The sequence below is a fragment of the Saimiri boliviensis genome, chromosome 12 (genome assembly GCF_048565385.1).
Source record: "Saimiri boliviensis isolate mSaiBol1 chromosome 12, mSaiBol1.pri, whole genome shotgun sequence".
In the NCBI taxonomy this organism is placed as follows: Eukaryota; Metazoa; Chordata; class Mammalia; order Primates; family Cebidae; genus Saimiri; species Saimiri boliviensis.
The window spans coordinates 6762979-6779937 of NC_133460.1; the positions used below are offsets into that span (position 1 = coordinate 6762979).

A 16959-nucleotide genomic window follows, 5' to 3' on the forward strand; every position below is an offset into this window, starting at 1 on the left:
TACCTTTCCTCCTGCTCAATCTCATCACCAAGATCTGATTACAAAAATTCAAAAACTTGCAACCTCAGACATAAGTGAGTTCACTGTTGAAAAGACGCTAACTACTAAATAGAGCAGAGATGCCAAGAGCATGCGCTCCACAGTCAGATGGTCACGATTCAAATCCCAGTTCTGCCACTTGCTGTGTGACCTTGGTCAAGTCCTTAACCACTCCGTGCCTCCGTTTCATTACTAGCCATTCATTAGGAAAATAAGTGTTTGACTGCAGTGGCTGGTGTCTGGCAGCCTCTCCCTCTCAGATTTTTTTCCTTAAACCTGCACACACCTCTGCAAAGCATCCCTTCATGAAACCTCCTCATTTGAGCCATCTGGGGTGAATTATGCTCCCAGCCAGGACACTAACTGATTGATTCCCACTCCCACTCCAACATATATCTCCTGAGAAAATCTCCAGAGACCAGCCTGGCCAACATGGTGAAACCGTGTCTCTAGTAAAAATACAAAAATTAGCTGGGCGTGGTGGGGCACACCTGTCATCCCAGCTACTTGGGAGGCTGAGGTGGGAGGATGGCTTGAGCTCAGGAGGTCAAGGCTGCAGTGAGCTGTGATTGTGCCACTGTGCTCCAGCTTGGGTGACAGAAAGCCTGTCTCAAAAAAAAAAAAAAAAAAAAAAAAAAAAAAAAGCTGCTTTGCCGAAGAGGAAGCGGCTGCTTAGAATGGTTTGCCGCCTTTGGGGGCGATGTCACCGTAAGTACTGGCTCTGGGAAACAGCTCAGGAACAGCGGTGCGGGGGAGTCAGAGGACAGTGGGTGCCTGCAGAGGACAGTGGGTGCCTGGATGTGCCATGGCACCCAGGAGGTTGGCCTGTACTGGGAGACAGAGCCAAGGCAGAACACGTGGTAGAGAGCTGATGTCAAAAAGCAAAGTCAAGGAGATTGCTGAGCAGAGTGGCAGGGTGAAGTCTGTGAGCCAAAAGCCAGATGGGACCCGAGGTTCAACTCCAGCTCCGCCGTGAGCAGCTCGCAAGCTTCGATGGGATTACCATCCTGAGTCTCAGTTTCCTCATGCATAAAAGTGGGGGTGTTTACGGGCCCTGTCTTGAGGCCCAGAAGACCACTGTGGGAACTGGGGGAGAATGAAGCCCCTAGCACGCTGCCCAGTGCACTGCGCACGCACAGCGGACCCCCTCCATCCTCTGTCTTTGCTGTTTAAGGAGGATCTGTGCCCAGCCCGGGTGCTTGCCTGATGGGACGGCCCAGCTGCCTTGTGCTCCCCTCACACCGCTTCTGTCCTTCCTCGTTGACAGAGAGAACCTGGAAGGGAGAGACCGTGATGCTGAACGTCCACCTTGCTGCTCCACCCCACGCAGCCCTTCCCAGGCCCGGCCCGGCCACGGAGTCCGGGAACGAGGCCCCCGACTCACGTGCCGCAGCAGCGCCTCCTCCCCCACGGCCTTCATCAAGCCCTTGGTGTCCATCTGGCCCAGGCGGAGGATGTAGAGGGGGCGGCCGTCTTTGCGGATGGGCGAAGCAAAAAGAACAGCTCGTTATTTCGAGGGCTGCTGAGGAAGGGGCAGGTCACAGCTGCAGGTGAGGGTCTCACCTCCTCAGGCTGCAGCCCCCAAGGCCCGATCCAGCCTTCACTTACTAACACTCTGGCTGCTTCCAAGAGGGGCCGATGCCACTTATTTTGAAAGATGGGAAAATGGAAGAGTTACAGTGAGGATAAGGACCAGCGCAGTGGCTCACAGCTGTAACCCCAGCTTTTTGGGAGGCTGAGGCAGAGGACTGCTTGAACACAGGCGTTTGAGACCAGCCTGGGCAAGAGAGTGAGAACTCTTCTCTACAACACATTGTTAAAAATAGCTGGGTGTGGTGGGGCACGCCTGTAGTCCCAGCTACTCGGGAGGATGATGTGGGAGAATTGCTTGAGCCCAGGAGCTTGAGGCTGCAGTGAGCTCGGATTGCACCACTGTACGCCAGCCTGGCAACGGAGTAACAAAAACAAACAAACAAACAAAAGGAGGGGCTAACACCACTGATCATAAAAGGCAGAAAAACAGAAGTGTCAAAATAAGGATAAGTTTCAGACATGGTGGTTCACACCTGTAATCCCAGCGTTTTGGGGAGGCTGAGGTGGGAGGATCACTTGCACCCAGGAGGTGGAGGTTGCAGTGAGCCTTGATCACGCCACTGCACTCCAGCAGTAACAGAGCAAGGTCACTCCAGGATGACAGAGCAAGACTCTATCTCTAAATCAGGCGTCCCCAAAATACGGCCCGCGGGCCGCATGCGGCCCCCTGAGGCCATTTATCCGGCCCCCTGCCGCACTTCAGGAAGGGGCACCTCTTTCATTGGTGGTCAGTGAGAGGAGCACAGTATGTGGCGGCCCTCCAACGGTCTGAGGGACAGTGAACTGGCCCCCTGTGTAAAAAGTCTGGGGACGCCTGCTCTAAATAAATAAATAAATAAATAAGCATAAGGAGGTGCACCACGGGCGAAACCCAGCGAGGAGCAGGAATATAGGAACTCTCAGTACGTTGTCGGCAAATTTTTCTGTCAACCAAAACTGTTCTACAAGTAGTTCATTCAAAACAAAGTTTACAGAGGATATGAACCACGTCGTGAAGGACTACAGAGAGAGTGGGCACAATTTAGCTCTTAGCTTTCTGTCATCTGGAGGAAAAAGGAAACATGAAGAATTATTTACTAATACCGCAGATTCTCGTATTCACTAGAATAATAAGATAGTAATTATGCTCTCTAAAGCCATAGTGAACACTGAATTACAGACACTGTTTCTAGGAAAATAACAGGACTAGGTTTCCAGAAGTCTCTGGTCATAATGCTTTTTTTTTTTTTTTTTTTTTTTTTTTTGGAAACAGAGTCTCATTCTCGTCACTCAGGCTGGAGCGTAATAGCACCATCTTGGCTCTGCAACCTCCACTTCCTCGGTTCCAGCGATTCTCCTGACTCAGCCTCCCGAATAGCTGGGAATACAGGCATGTGCCACCACGCCTGGCGAATTTTGTATTTTTAGTAGACACGGGGTTCCTCCATGTTGGTCATGCTGGTCTCAAACTCCCCACCTCAGGTGATCTGCCTGCCTCGGCCTCCCAAAGCACTGGGATTATAGGTGTGAGCTGCCATGCCCAGCTCCCCTAGAACTTTCAGAGGGAGCAAGCCCTGCTGATGCCTTCACTCCAGACTTCTGGCCTGAAGAACTGTGAGAAAACACATTTATACTGTTTTAAACCATTAAGTTTGTGGTGATTTGCTACGGCTGCCCTTGGAAATGCATATAAAATGTATGCACCTGTTACCTAGACAATCACAATGATCCCATCACAAGTAATGGTGGGCTCACTTAACCCAGTGGAGAAACGTCTCTTCCTCAAGCCCCAGAGCCTTCCAGCTCTGGTTCTTCCTAGGTAGACTGTCACTTCAGAGCATTGCTAGATGCTCAGAAAAGGCAAAAGGAAAAACAATAAGATGTTAACATGAAGTCTGCCGTTTATAGCGCATTTGGGCTGGGCGGGTGGCTCACCCCTACAATTCCAACACTTTGGGAGGCTGAGGCAGGCAGATCACTTGAGATCAGGAGTCTGGAACCAGCCTTGCCAATATGATGAAACCCTGTCTCTACTAAAAATACAAAAATATTAGCTGGGTGTGGTGGCGGGTACCTGTAATACTAGGTACTGGGGAGGCTGAGGCAGGAGAATCACTTGACCCACGGAAGCGGAGGTTGCAGGGAGCTGAGATGGCACCACTGCACTCTGGCCTGGGCAGCAGAGTAAGAGTCCTTCTCAAAATAATAAATAAAGTGCATTTGGCAGTGCCCAAAGTATGCCCTACACATGATGTGGGTGGAGGCACACACCGATGTCCTGGTAATGCCAGCCCCCGGCATAGAACTCCTCCAGCAGGGCGGGGGGTTGCCAGGTCTGAAGGAGGAGATCCACCTGGTGCTGCTTCCGCCAGCTCAGGGACTGGCACAGCATTTCCCGGGCCTTGTCCAGGTGGAAGTCACGAGCCCGCAGGAAGCGAAGGATGTGCTCGTCTTTGGGAATCTGAGAGACAAAGAAGTAAAAAGCCCACAGAACGGTATTCCCTGACCCGACAGATAAAATTACAGAATCAGAAACATGGTGAGACCCTATCACTATAAAAAGTACAGAAATTAGCGCGGTGTGGCGGTGCTTCCCTGTAGTACGAGCTGATTGGGAGGCTGAGGTGGGAGGAACACTTGAGAATGGGAGCTGGACGATGCCGTGAGTGGAGATCGCAGCACTTCACTCCAGCCTGGGCAACAGAGTGAGACACTGTCTCAAAACACAAAAAAAAAATTGCACAAAATGAGGCCGGACTCAGTGGCTCACGCCTGTAATCCCAACACTTTGGGAGGTCGAGGCGGGTGGATCACCTGAGGTTGGGAGTTCGAAACCAGCCTGACCAACATGGAGAAACTTCATCTCTACTAAAAATACAAAATTAGCTGGGCATGGTGGCACACACCTGTAATCCCAGCTGCTCAGGAGGCTGAGGCAGGAGAATCACTTGAACCCAGGAGGCAGAGGTTGCAGTGAGCCAAGATCGTGCCATCGCACTCTAGCCTGGGCAACAAGAGCAAAACTCCATCTCAAAAAAACTAAAATTAAAATTAAAAAAAAAAGTTATTGTCTGGGTGCAGTCTCTCACCCCTGTAATCCCAGCACTTTGGGATGCTGAGGCAGAAATATCACTCAAGCTCAGGAGTTCAAAACCACCCTGGGCAACATAGTAAGACCCCATTGCTAAAAAAAAAAAAAAAAAAAAAAAAAAAAAAAAAAAAAAATTTAACTGGGCATGATGGTGCATGCCTATAGTCCCAGCCACTCAGGAGGCTGAGGTGGGAGGATCACTTAAGCCCAGGAGGTTGAGGCTACAGTAAATTATGATTGCACCACTGCACTCCAGCCTGGGCAGCAGAGTGGGAATCCGTCTCAAAAAAAAAGTTCTTTTTTCTTCTTTGAAATAGAGTTTCACTCCTGTTGCCTAGGCTGGTATGCAATGGTGTGATCTCGGCTCACCGCAACTTCCGCCTCCCAGGTTCAAGCGATTCCCCTGCCTCAGGCTCCTGAGTAGCTGGAATTACAGGCACATGCCACCACGCCCGGCTAATTTTTGTATTTTTAGTAGAGACGGGGTTTCTCCATGTTGATCAGTCTGGTCTCGAACTTCCAACCTCAGGTGATCCACCTGCCTCGGCCTCCCAAAGTGCTGGGATTACAGGCGTGAGCTTCCACGCCCGGCCTGAAAGTTCTTATTCAACAGAGCAGAACATAAAGTCCATGCTTGGTCTCTACATACACTGTCTATGTACACGTTATGGGAGATGGTGCCTAAAGGCAAAATCTGTTTGCCATCCAAACTTGCCCACACAAAGGCATTACGTCTCTGGGAGGGGAAAAGTGTACATGGTTTCATGCACATGGGACTATAGAACAGCAGTTCTCCACCAGGGGTGGCTCTGCCCCCCAGGGGACATTTTGCAATGTCAGGAGTCATTTTTGCTCATCTTACATGGGGGCAGGGAGCTACTGGCATCTGGTGGGCGGAGGCCAAGGATGAAATTAAACATCCCACCATGCACAAAGCAGCCCCCACCATCAAGGACCATCCAACTCCAAATGTCCAAGTGCCAAAGATGAGACACTCTGCTCTCTGTGATAGGCACAGCACGGGTGGATCACCTGAGGTTGGAGACGTGAGACCGTATGTAGTAAAAATAAAGCAAGGGCCAGGTGTGGTGACTCACGCCTGTAATCCCAGCACTTTGGGAGGCCAAGGCGAGGGATCACCTGAGGTCAGGAGTTCAAGAGCAGCCTAGTCAACATGGTAAAACCCTTTCTCTACTAAAAATGCAAAAATTCGCCAGGCATGGTGGTGCATGCCTGTAATCCCAGCTGCTCAGGAGACTGAGACAGGAGAATCACTTGAACCAGAAGGCAGAGATTGCAGTGAGGATCGCACCACTGCACCCCAGCCTGGGTGACAGGGTGAGACTGTGTCTCACACAAAAATAATAATTAATTAATTAATAATAAAGCAAGAGATAATGTGTCAGCATTATCATCTCACCTTATCATCACACCTCATCTCGCCTTTCCTTCCCACGAACCGAGGCTGAGTACCAGTCACTGCCCATTCATCCACTGCTCCAGGGGACACCCCTGTACCCACCTTGCCTTTGTGGGTCTCCTGTAACCAGTGCCGAAGCTGGATCAAGCAGCTCGCCTGCATGGGCGTGAGATGGCCCAGGCACCTCTCAATGTAGTCCGCGTCCAGCTTGTCCCCTTGGAGGAGAAGGGGGAGCTTCAGGACAACAGGGAGACGGCGAGTCTCTTTACCACGTGGTCTGTCTGCCCTTCTTTACTGGCTGCCTCACTGACTCCGAACCGTGGTTCCAAGCCAGACGGGGCCCCTGCCCCAGAGAGCAGCAGCAGGGGCTCTGAATGCATTCATTTCTCCAACAACCCGTCGTGGGGCAAACCCGGATCTCACTGTGAGACAGGGTTTCTCTTTGACCCTGGGAATTGAAGATAATTCCCACCCTCTGGGGATGTCCGAAGGATTCTTAACAGCATGGGCTGACGCTCAATGCCTGCTCAGAAGCACCAGGTCTCAGTGAGCTCTCCCCACACCCCAGTGAGGCAGGCATCACTATCATCCCCACTTTGGAGAAGATGAAACGGGCGTGGTGACTCACAGCTGTAATCCCAGCCCTTTGGGAGGCCAAGGCGGATAGATAACCTGAGGTCAGGAGTTTGAAACCAGCCTGGCCAACATGATGAAACCCGGTCTCTACTTGAGGTACAAAAATTAGCCAAGCCTGGTGGCAGGCGCCTGTAGTCCCAGCTATTTGGGAGGCTGAAGCAGGAGAATCGCTTGAACCCGGGGGGGTGGACATTACAGTGAGCCGAGATCACATCACTGCACTCCAACCTGGGTGGCAGAGTGAGACTCTGTCTTGAAAAAAAAAAGAAAAGAAAAAAGACAGAGAAAGAAGACCAAAATCGAGGCCTAGCGAGGCGGCGTGACCGGCCTGGGTAGAGGCATGTCGTGTACCCAGCATGAAGGAGGTGGTCAACAAACTCCAGCTCCCTTCACTGTCCCTACTCCACGGCCCCCACTGAGGGGTGTAAGGCTTTTGACGGACAGAGCTTAGACTTTACAACACAGCCGTGGTGTCTCTTTAGGAGCCTGGGAAGCACAGGGAATGCCCCACTGGGCAACCTCGTCCCCCACAATTGGGTGGTTGCAGTCAGAATGTTGCCAGTGTGCGGAGGCCGGGCCCCAAGCCTGGGTCCTGTTGCCCAACTCTTAGCCATTAGGGTGGCAGGTGCTGGCAAGCAGTGGCCTCTTGGCACCTCGGCAGTGGGTGCAGATGTCACACAAAGCAGCAGCCTCCATGGGCAGAGCCAGTTCTCTGTGGACAGATGGCGAAATAAGGAAACAGACTTAGTGCATGGCCAGCAGCATTCCCCGAAACAGAGAAGCCCAGAGTGAGGGGTCACGCCAACCACTATGGCAGGAGGCTTCTGGGTAAACAGAGCCGGGAGAATGCTGGCAGAGGGGTGTCTTGTCCAGACCTCGTGTGGTCAGAGGCAGAGATGCCGGAACCAGGGAGGGAGTGGAGACGGGATGAGGAGGAAACACGAGGGAGACAGGAGCTCCCAGCGCCCTTCCGGCCCCGGGCAGATATGAAGGCTCTTTCTATGTCTGAGCACAAAGCCTCAGTGATTCAGGAGAAGGCAGAAGGGGCATGTGGTTGTCCTCTGCCAGCCACCCTGAGTGCCTGGGCTGCTGGCAGACAGAACAATGGAGAAGAAAGGACGGACCTGTGCAAAATGGGGAAGGTACAGGGGACGCGGCCACAGAGAGTGTGCACAGGAGGGAGCAGGAGAGGACACTGTTGTAAAAAAAAAAAAGTGTAAGTACAACAGCAGCCTGCCAGCACGCACAGTCGGTGCACAATAAATACTTGTTGCATGTAATGCCAGCACTTTGGGAGGCCAAGGCAGGAGGATCGCTTGAGGTCAGAAGTTCAAGACCAGCCTGGTTAACATGGTGAAACCTCGTCTCTACTAAAAATACAAAAATTAGCCAGGCATGATGGTGCACGCCTGTAGTCTCAGCTCCTCAGGAGTCTGAGGCAGGAGAATCGTTTGAACTCAGGAGGCGGAAGTTGCAGTGAGCTGAGATGGTGCCACTGCACTCCAGCCTCAGTGACAGCAAAAAAAAAGAATAAATACGTGTTGCATGAACAAACCTCATTCTTCCTAAACAGAGCCCCAGATATATTATTAGTTACATGGCACTGCCATCCAAGTCTGTGAGAGTCAGAGATGTCCCCACACGGCAATGGCCCTAAAAACATTCCTAAATGTTTTTCTTAAAGGAAAAACCTTATCAACATGAGCGCACGTCTTATGCATGCCTAGAACTGGATTTGTGGTGTACACACAGTTTGTTTCCTAGGATTTTTCCTTTTAACATTACATTGTGAACTTTTTCCATGTCTGTAAAAGCCTGAATGGTGACAAAGGGCAGGTTGCCTTAATATACAATGAGCTCTTACAAACCAACAAGAAAGCAATAGGCAAATAAAAAATGGACAAAGGACAAGAACAAGTATTCGCTACTAAAAAAAAAAAAAAAAAAAAAAAAGGAAAAGGATCCCTAAACATGCAAAATCAGTGCATGATCTCACTCATAATGAAAGAAATGGTCACCAATTGACCAGCAATCACTTTTGTTGCCTTTCAGAAGTCTGAAATGTTTACTAAGAGTTTTGTGGGGAGCTGGGGTGAAGTCAGGAATAGATGCAGTTAGACACTTTCAGTGGGAACAGTGATTAGTACAACCTCTTTGGAAGTCTAATGGATAAATCTACCCCAATTTTACTTGCACATAAACTTTGAACCAGCAATTCCACTCTTAAAATGTTATGCTTTGTATATACTCACATACATTTTTTTAAAATTCTTAAGTACCCACATGTACCATATTATTTGTATTTTAAACAACTGAAACAACCTAAATAGGGTTGTTTCCTTCAATAACAAACTAGTGAAATAGACTAATTCAGAATAATTAAGGCCAGGCGCAGTGGCTCACACCTGCAATCCCAGGATCTCGGGAGGCCAAGGCAAAAGGATCATTTGAAGCAAGGAGTTCAAGACCAGCCTGGGCAACATAGCAAAACGTCATTTCTACAAAAAATAAAAATAGGCCAGGCACAGTAGCTCACACTTGTACTCCCAGCATTGTGAGAGGCCAAGGCAGGTGGATTACCTGAGGTCAGGAGTTTGAGACTAGGTGCCTGGTCAACATGGTGAAACCCTGTCCCTACTACTGATACAAAAATTAGCTGGAGATGGTGGCACATGCCTGTAATCCCAGCTACTTGGGAGGCTGAGACAGAAGAATCACTTGAACCCGGGAAGCAGAGGTTGCAGTGAGCTGAGATTGTGCCACTGTACTCCAGCCTGGGTAACAGAGTGAGACTCTGTCTCAAAAAAAAAATTAATAATTAAATAAAAATTAAAATTAAAATTAATTATCTAGACATTGCAGTCCCAGCTACCCAGGAAGCTGGGGCAGAAGGATCATTTGAGCCCAGGAGTTCAAGGTTTTGCTGAAACACAATTGCACCACTGCACTCCAGCCTGGGCAACAAAGCAAGACCCTGTCTCTAAATAAATAAAAAATAATTATTAATAAGTAAGCTATGGTGCAACCACACCATACTATGAAGTATGAAAAGAAGACATAGCCACTGATTCAGGAAGTTTGTCAGGCAACATTTGAAAGTGGAAAAAAAGCAAAATATCAAATGGAATGTATGTGTTCTCATGTATTCAACATAAGACATACATATATGTATGCATGTACACACATACGTTTGTGGATATACATACATATTATGTGCATATATATGCCTCAACAGCTTCAGGACACAGAAACACAAAACTATTGTTAGCCTCTAGGGAGAAAAAAAGAATCTCGCTTCTTTTCTTTTTTTTTTTTTTTTTTTTGAGACAGAGTTTTGCTCTTGTTACCCAGGCTGGAGCGCAATGGCGCGATCTCAGCTCACCGCAACCTCCACCTCCTGGGTTCAGGCAATTCTCCTGCCTCAGTCTCCTGAGTAGCTGGGATTACAGGCACACGCCACCATGCCCAGCTAATTTTTAGTATTTTTAGTAGAGACGGGGTTTCACCATGTTGACCAGGAAGGTCTCGATCTCTTGACCTCGTGATCCACCCGCCTCGGCCTCCCAAAGTGCTGGGATTACAGGCTTGAGCCACCGCGCCCGGCCTCGCTTCTTATATCTTCCAAGCAGTTGGAATTTTTTTCTACTATGATCATGCATTACTCATATAATTTGAAGTAGCAATAGCAAATGTAATAATTAGTAAATTAATAATAATTGGTACGTTTGTAAATAGTGAAAACAGGGAGAGGCAATGTCAAGGCACCAGAGGTGAATTTCTGATCTAAAAATAAATGAGTTTTCCAGGCGCAATGGCTTATGCCTGTAATCCCAGCAGTTTGAGAGGCTGAGGCAGGTGGATCACTTGAACTTGGGGGTTCAAGACCAGCCTGGCCAATTTGGTAAAACCCCATCTCTACCAAAAATACAAACAATTAGCCAGGCGTGGTGGCAGATGCCTGTAGTCCCACCTATTCAGAAGGCTGAGACAGAAGAATTGCTTGAACCTGGAAGGTGGAGGTTGCAGTGAGCCGAGATCATGCCACCGCACTCCAGCCTGGGTGACAGAGCGGGACTCCATCTCAAAAAAAAAAAAAAAGAAAGAAAGAAGGAAAAGAAAAGAAATAAATGGGTTCGGCTGGGCACGGTGGCTCACACCTATAATCCCAGCACTTTGGGAGGCCGAGGCGGGAGAATCACGAGGTCAAGAGATCGAGACCATCCTGGCCAACATGGTGAAACCTTGTCTCTACTAAAAATACAAAAAAAAAAAAAAAAAAAATTAGCTGGGCATGGTGGCACAGGCCTGTGGCCCCAGCTACTCGGAAGGCTGAGGTGGAAGAATCGTTTGAATCCAGGAGGCGGAGGTTGCAGTGAGCTGAGGTTGTGCCACTGCCCTCCAGCCTGTGCAACAGAGTGAGACTCCGTCTAAATAAAAATTTTAAAAAAAAGAAAGAAAAAAGAAATGGGTTCTACTCTTGGACCAGTATGGAGAGAGGGAAACGCAGTCATTGGAGAGAGGAGGCTGTATCTGTCCAAGACCCAGACCCGTTTTCAGGAGGACCTGAGGCAATTCTCCCCCACCCGCCCCAGGGCCCCCCATGGAGCGAGAGGGCCTGCAGCAGCCTCCTTGGGCTGAACTGGCCTTCGCTGCATGACCTACCATCCATACCGACCGCCTCCAGAGCGGGGCCCAGAGCACTACTGGGCCCCTGGGCCTCCAGGGAGCCGGGGTTCCTTGGTCCAGCCTGGTTGCGGGCATCCTCCTCACGGACCGGGGCAGGCGTCCAGCGGGGAATGTGCGAGGTGCCCTGGGAGATGAGCTCATTCAGGTAATGCTCAATCACCTCCTTCCCCTGGAAACCAGAGAGATCCAAGACACATGAGCATGGGGCAGGATGGAGGGAGGTCACTGGGTCCCCACAAGGAGTCACCCCCAGCCGGCTCAGGTCCCAGCCTCGACACAAGGCTACTGAGTGCTTGAATGTGGCCGGGAGGGAGGGAGAGAGGCTGTAGGTGTCAAACACCCGCCCGATTTCCAAGGCTTGGTTCGAAACAAAGAATGCAAAATAGCTCGGTAATAAGTTTTTCAGTTTGGGAGTTGTTTTTGTTTTTGTTAATTTTTTTTGAGACAGTGTCTTGCTGTGTTGCCAAGGCTGGGGTGCAGTGGCGCCATCTCAGCTTACTGTAGCCTCAACCTCCCAAGATCATGAGATCCTCCTGCCTCAGCCTCCTGAGCCGCTGGGACTATAGACACCCACCACCACTCCCAGCTAATTAATTTATTTTTTTTTTTTAGAGATAGGGTCCACTATGTCGCCTAGACTTCTCTGAAACTCCTGGGCTCAGGTGATCCTCCCACCTCAGAATAATAAGTTTTATATTGATAACACATTTGACAAAAATGTTATTAAAGTTAATTTCATCTGTTTCATCACAAGAACAGGTCTTTACTCAGGGATAAATCTGAGGTCTTTACAGCAAGCAATGATCATTTAATCTAAAATAAATAAAATAAAATAAAAGATTGGGCATGGTGGCTCACACCTGTAATCTCAGCACTTTGGGAGGCCGAGGAGAGCAGATCATGAGATGAGGAGTTCAAGACCAGCCTGGCCAACATGGCAAAACCCCTTCTCTACTAAAAATACAAAAATTAGCCCAGCATGGTGGTGTGCTCCTGTAATCCCAGCTACTCAGGAGGCTGAGGCAGGAAAATCACTCGAACCTAGGAGGCGGAGGTTGCAGGAAGCCGAGATCATGCCACTGCACTCTAGCCTGGGCAACAAAGCAAGACTCCATCTCAAAAAAAAAAAAAATTAAAATAAAATAACATTAAATTAAATTTAATTTAATTTAAAACACCACAGAATTATCTGGTGTCCAGATAATTCACCACATAAGCCTGGACATCTTGCAGTGCCAGAGCTAGGATTAAGGTGCCCCCTTTACAAACCAGTGACTTTCCATCCATTATCTCATGGTGATTTGGTCATTACTAGAGTACCCACTTAACAGATAAGAAGACTGAGGTCCAGGGAGGGTAAGAGTCTTGCTGGATGTCATGCGGCTGCCAGTAGCGGAATGAGTCTGTGTTAGTTACCTCCAGTGACTAACACAACCCACCCCTTACCCTCTTGACGTTGGCAGTGTACTGCTTCATGGCAATCTTCTCCAAGGCATTTTCAAAGCCAAAGAAGGACCGGATGTCCAGTGAGGCAGACTGCTCAAAGCAAGTCCAATCTTCGTTCTCAGGGTGAACCTGAAAGTCAGGCAGGGGCCAAGCCGGGGACTCAGTGTTGGGGGCACCCTGTCCTCCCCTGGGTCTCTCCCACCGACCTGGGCCCAGGCAGATCCTGCGATGGACACCAGATCAAGCCTGGAGAGGGTGGCAGGACCAAGGGGTCCCCACCCATAGAACAACGCAAAGTTCAAACTGTCAGGGAGCAAAGAGCCTTCTCATGAGAAGCCGGGAGAATGTGGATCTCAAATCTGCAGCCCTGCCCTTTAAATATTAAATGCATACACAGAAAATTAGATAGAAATACATGTGTTTAGGCTGGGCATGGCGGCTCACGCCTGTAATCCCAGCAAAGGATTAATCCCTGCCAAGGTGGTTGAATCAGCTGAGGTCAAGAGTTGGAGACCACCTGGCCAACATGGTAAAACCCCTGTCTCTACTAAAAAACCAAAACTTATCCAGGCATGGTGGTGGGCACCTGGAATCCCTGCTACTTGGAGGCTGAGGCAGGAGAATCGCTTGAACCTGGAAGGCAGAGGTTGCAGTGAGCTGAGATTGAACCACTGCACTCCAGCCTAGGCCACAGAGCGTCTCAAAAAAAAAAAAAAAAAAAAAAGCATGTACAATGGTCTATCATTGCTATCCTGGGGTTATCATCATAAATGTGAAAACGACCCAACAAGGCAGGATCTGCCAATGTACCCAGTTTACAGATACGCACAGTGTGGCCCATTGTCACTCACTCAGCAAGAAAGTGGCAGAGCTGGGTCCCATCAGTGAATGCCTGTGGGCGCCTCATTCCAGCCTCTGATCAAGACCTAACCCCTGTGGCCTCACCTTGTCAGACCTCACTCATGCAGTTCCCACCCCCAGAACGCTGTTCCCAGCCCTTCATGGGCAGCTCCTCTCGTTCTTCAGTGCTCAGCTTCAGCGCCCTCCCACCTCCTCTGACTCCCACAAATCTCCCTGCTGGATCCAGCCTTAGCACCATGGCAAACGCATACACACTTATTTGGTTTTGTTCCACTGGAATGGACCTTTCGTAAGGGCAGCGGTCAGGCAGTCTGGTCCACTGCTGGGTGCTTAGCACTTGGCAGGATGCCTGGCACATAGTAGGTACTCAATTAGTATGTGCTACAGAATTATTATTATTCATTATATTCAAAGGTAACATTTACATAGAACTTAATATGTGCCAGGCACTGGTCTAAGTGGTTTGTGTATTTAGCTTCATTTAATCCTCATCACGACCTATGTGGTAGGTGTGATTATTATGCCCATTTCACAGATGAGGAAACTGAGGCATAATTTCATGAAAGAAGGAAGAAAAAGAGGGAGGGGAAAGAGGAGGGAAGGGATAGGGTTGCCAGATTTAGCCAATAAAACACAGGATGTCCAGTCACATTTCAATTGCACATAAACAACAAATAACCTTTGCGTATAAGTATATCCCAAGCGATATTTGAGACACACTAAAAAAAAATGATGGGTTGTTCATCTGAACTGCAAAGGCAACCAAGCATTTTGCATCTTACCTGACAATGCCCCAGGAAGAGAGGGCTGGGGAGAGGCTCAAGGAATGTAGGGACACAGCTCTGGGCACAGGTGGGTCCCAGGGCCAAGTGGGTGCAGGGGCAGGTGGGTGCCAGGGGCAGTTGGGTGCCAGGTGCAGGTGGTTGCAGGGTGCAGGTGGGCACCGAGCGCAGGTGGGTGCCAGGGCGCAGTTGGGTGCCAGGCACAGGTGCGTGTGGGGCTCAGGTGGGCACCAGGCACAGGTGGGTGGTGGGAGTGGGCGCTGAGGGTGTCCTGGGCGCAGGTGGGCACCAGGCACAGGTGGGTGGCTGGAGTGGGCGCTGAGGGTGTCCTGGGCTCACCGTGTAGCTGCAGTGCTCGTTCACCAGCACGCGGTTGGCGAAGGTCTCGTTGTGCGCTTCGATGAGAAGTGTCCTCTCCTTCCAGTTCAAGATGTTTGTCTGCACGAAGACCACGTGCTCGACACCTGCGATCTGCAAGGGAAGTAGGGGGAGGCGGAGGTGGATGCGGGGGGTGGAGCACACAGGAATGGAGAGCAAGTCCAGCGGGCCTGCCTCAGTCATCCCCTGCCCTGATCCCCAAGTCCCTAACGCCACCTCCCAGCCAGCCCGGACCCAGGACCCCGACCACAGACTCCCGCCCTGCCGCCCACCCACCTCCCGCCTGGACCCCTGACCCCCACCTCTACTCCCCAGCCGAGCCTCCCAGCCCTCGCCCCTCCTGGGCCCGGGGTCCCCGACCAGGGTTCTGCCACCCACACCCTGGAACCCACATCTGGACATTAAGTCACACACCCACTCACCCCCACCCCGCTCCACCTCCTGAAACCGCCCCGACCCCCCCACCGCCTGGTCCCCAGCTTCCGCTCCCAGCCCTCCCGCACCCCCGCAACAGGTCCCCCCAGGGCCGCCCACCTTCCGCAGCAGCCGCGGGGCGTCCACGCGCAGCCGGCAGCTCCGTTCCACCACGTGCACTGCCCCGTCGGGGCTGCGAGACTCGCGCAAGACCTCACTGCCCAGGAAGACAGGGATCTGGGGGCAGGTGGGGAAGCGCTTCTCGTAAGCCTAGGGGCAGAGAGGCAGTCAGTGCCCGCGGTGGGGGGTAGAGGGACTCACCTGCCCAGCGCGACCTCCTTATCTGCTGTGTCACTTAGACGGGAAAGGCAGCCCCGGACGCTGGAAGGGGCAGGGATTTTGCAGTCCTTACCAACAATCCTTCCACCTCTTGTGACCCAGGCTGGAGTGCAATGGCACAATCTCAGCTCACTGCAACCTCTGCCTCCCAGGTTCAAGCGATTCTCCTACGTCAGCCTCCCATGTAGCCGGGATTACCAGCATGTGTCACCACACTCAGCTAATTTTTGTATTTTTACTAGACACAGTGTTTCACCATGTTGGCCAGGCTGGTCTCAAACTCCTGACCTCAGGTGATCCACCTGCCTCAGCCTCCCGAAGTGCTGGGATTATAGGCAAGAGGCACCGCACCTGGCCACATGTATATATATGTTGTTTAAATGTATTTATAAATATATGTGAATATAAATATATACAATTTATAGTGTGGATATATCTTTCTATACACAATGTAAAAATAGGGTTCTATATAATATATGATAATTTTATAAATATAGATAATATGTAAATACATATATATATATAAATATGTAATGTTATATAAATGTACACATGTAAATATATTATTTTTAGATGGATGCATAATATATTCCATATATAAATATATAGGTAGGCCAGGCACGGTGGCTCACGCCTGTAATCCCAACACTTTGGGAGGCCAAAGCAGGCAGATCATTTGAGGTCAGAAACTTGAGACCAGCCTGGCCAACATGGTGAAACCCAGTCTCTACTAAAAAATACCATAAAAAATTAGCTGGACATGGTGTCACATGGTTGTAATCGCAGGTATTCAGGAGGCTGAGGCAGGAGAATAGCTTGAACCCAAGATGCAGAAGTTGCAGTAAGCCGAGATCATGCCACCGCACTCCAGCCTGAGTGACAGAGCCAGACTCCAACTTAAAAAAATAATAAATAAATAATATATATATATATATATATATATATATATATATATATATGTAGTTTAAGGAGCTTATTTTACATATGAATATAGGTATTATTTAATATTTTTGATGTATGTGTTCATATAAATATTCAGCAATGTGCTTCCTATGAGCCATTAGAGGGTAGCCCTGCCTGGGTGCAAATCCCAGCCCTACCAATTATAAGCTGTGTGACCTTGGATGGGTTACTTAACCTGTCAGTGCTCTGTTGCACGGAGTCGTCCTGAGAACTGAGCAAATTCCTGTGGGTGCTGGAAAAGTGCTGGCTGGGATTATTTCCTCCAACGGCCTCTCCTTGTGTCTCAAACAGGATTTGGCCACGAGCACAGGAGGTTAAGCTGGATTCCATGC

General features: G+C 49.8%; 1 protein-coding gene across 2 annotated transcripts in view; it reads right to left on the reverse strand.

Annotated features, from left to right (window-relative positions):
• Positions 1-16959, reverse strand: part of SEC14L5 (SEC14 like lipid binding 5) — a 51261-nt gene that overhangs the window by 14390 nt on the left and 19912 nt on the right. For both annotated transcript variants that reach the window (XM_010339166.3, XM_010339165.3), the window contains exons 3-10: positions 15446-15595; positions 14873-15004; positions 12891-13019; positions 11421-11613; positions 6225-6337; positions 3883-4072; positions 1424-1512; positions 1243-1313 (exon numbers count right to left, since the gene is read on the reverse strand). In XM_010339166.3, coding sequence (XP_010337468.1) covers positions 1243-1313; positions 1424-1512; positions 3883-4072; positions 6225-6337; positions 11421-11613; positions 12891-13019; positions 14873-15004; positions 15446-15595 — 1067 coding nt within the window. The remainder of the gene's footprint in view (positions 1-1242; positions 1314-1423; positions 1513-3882; positions 4073-6224; positions 6338-11420; positions 11614-12890; positions 13020-14872; positions 15005-15445; positions 15596-16959) is intronic.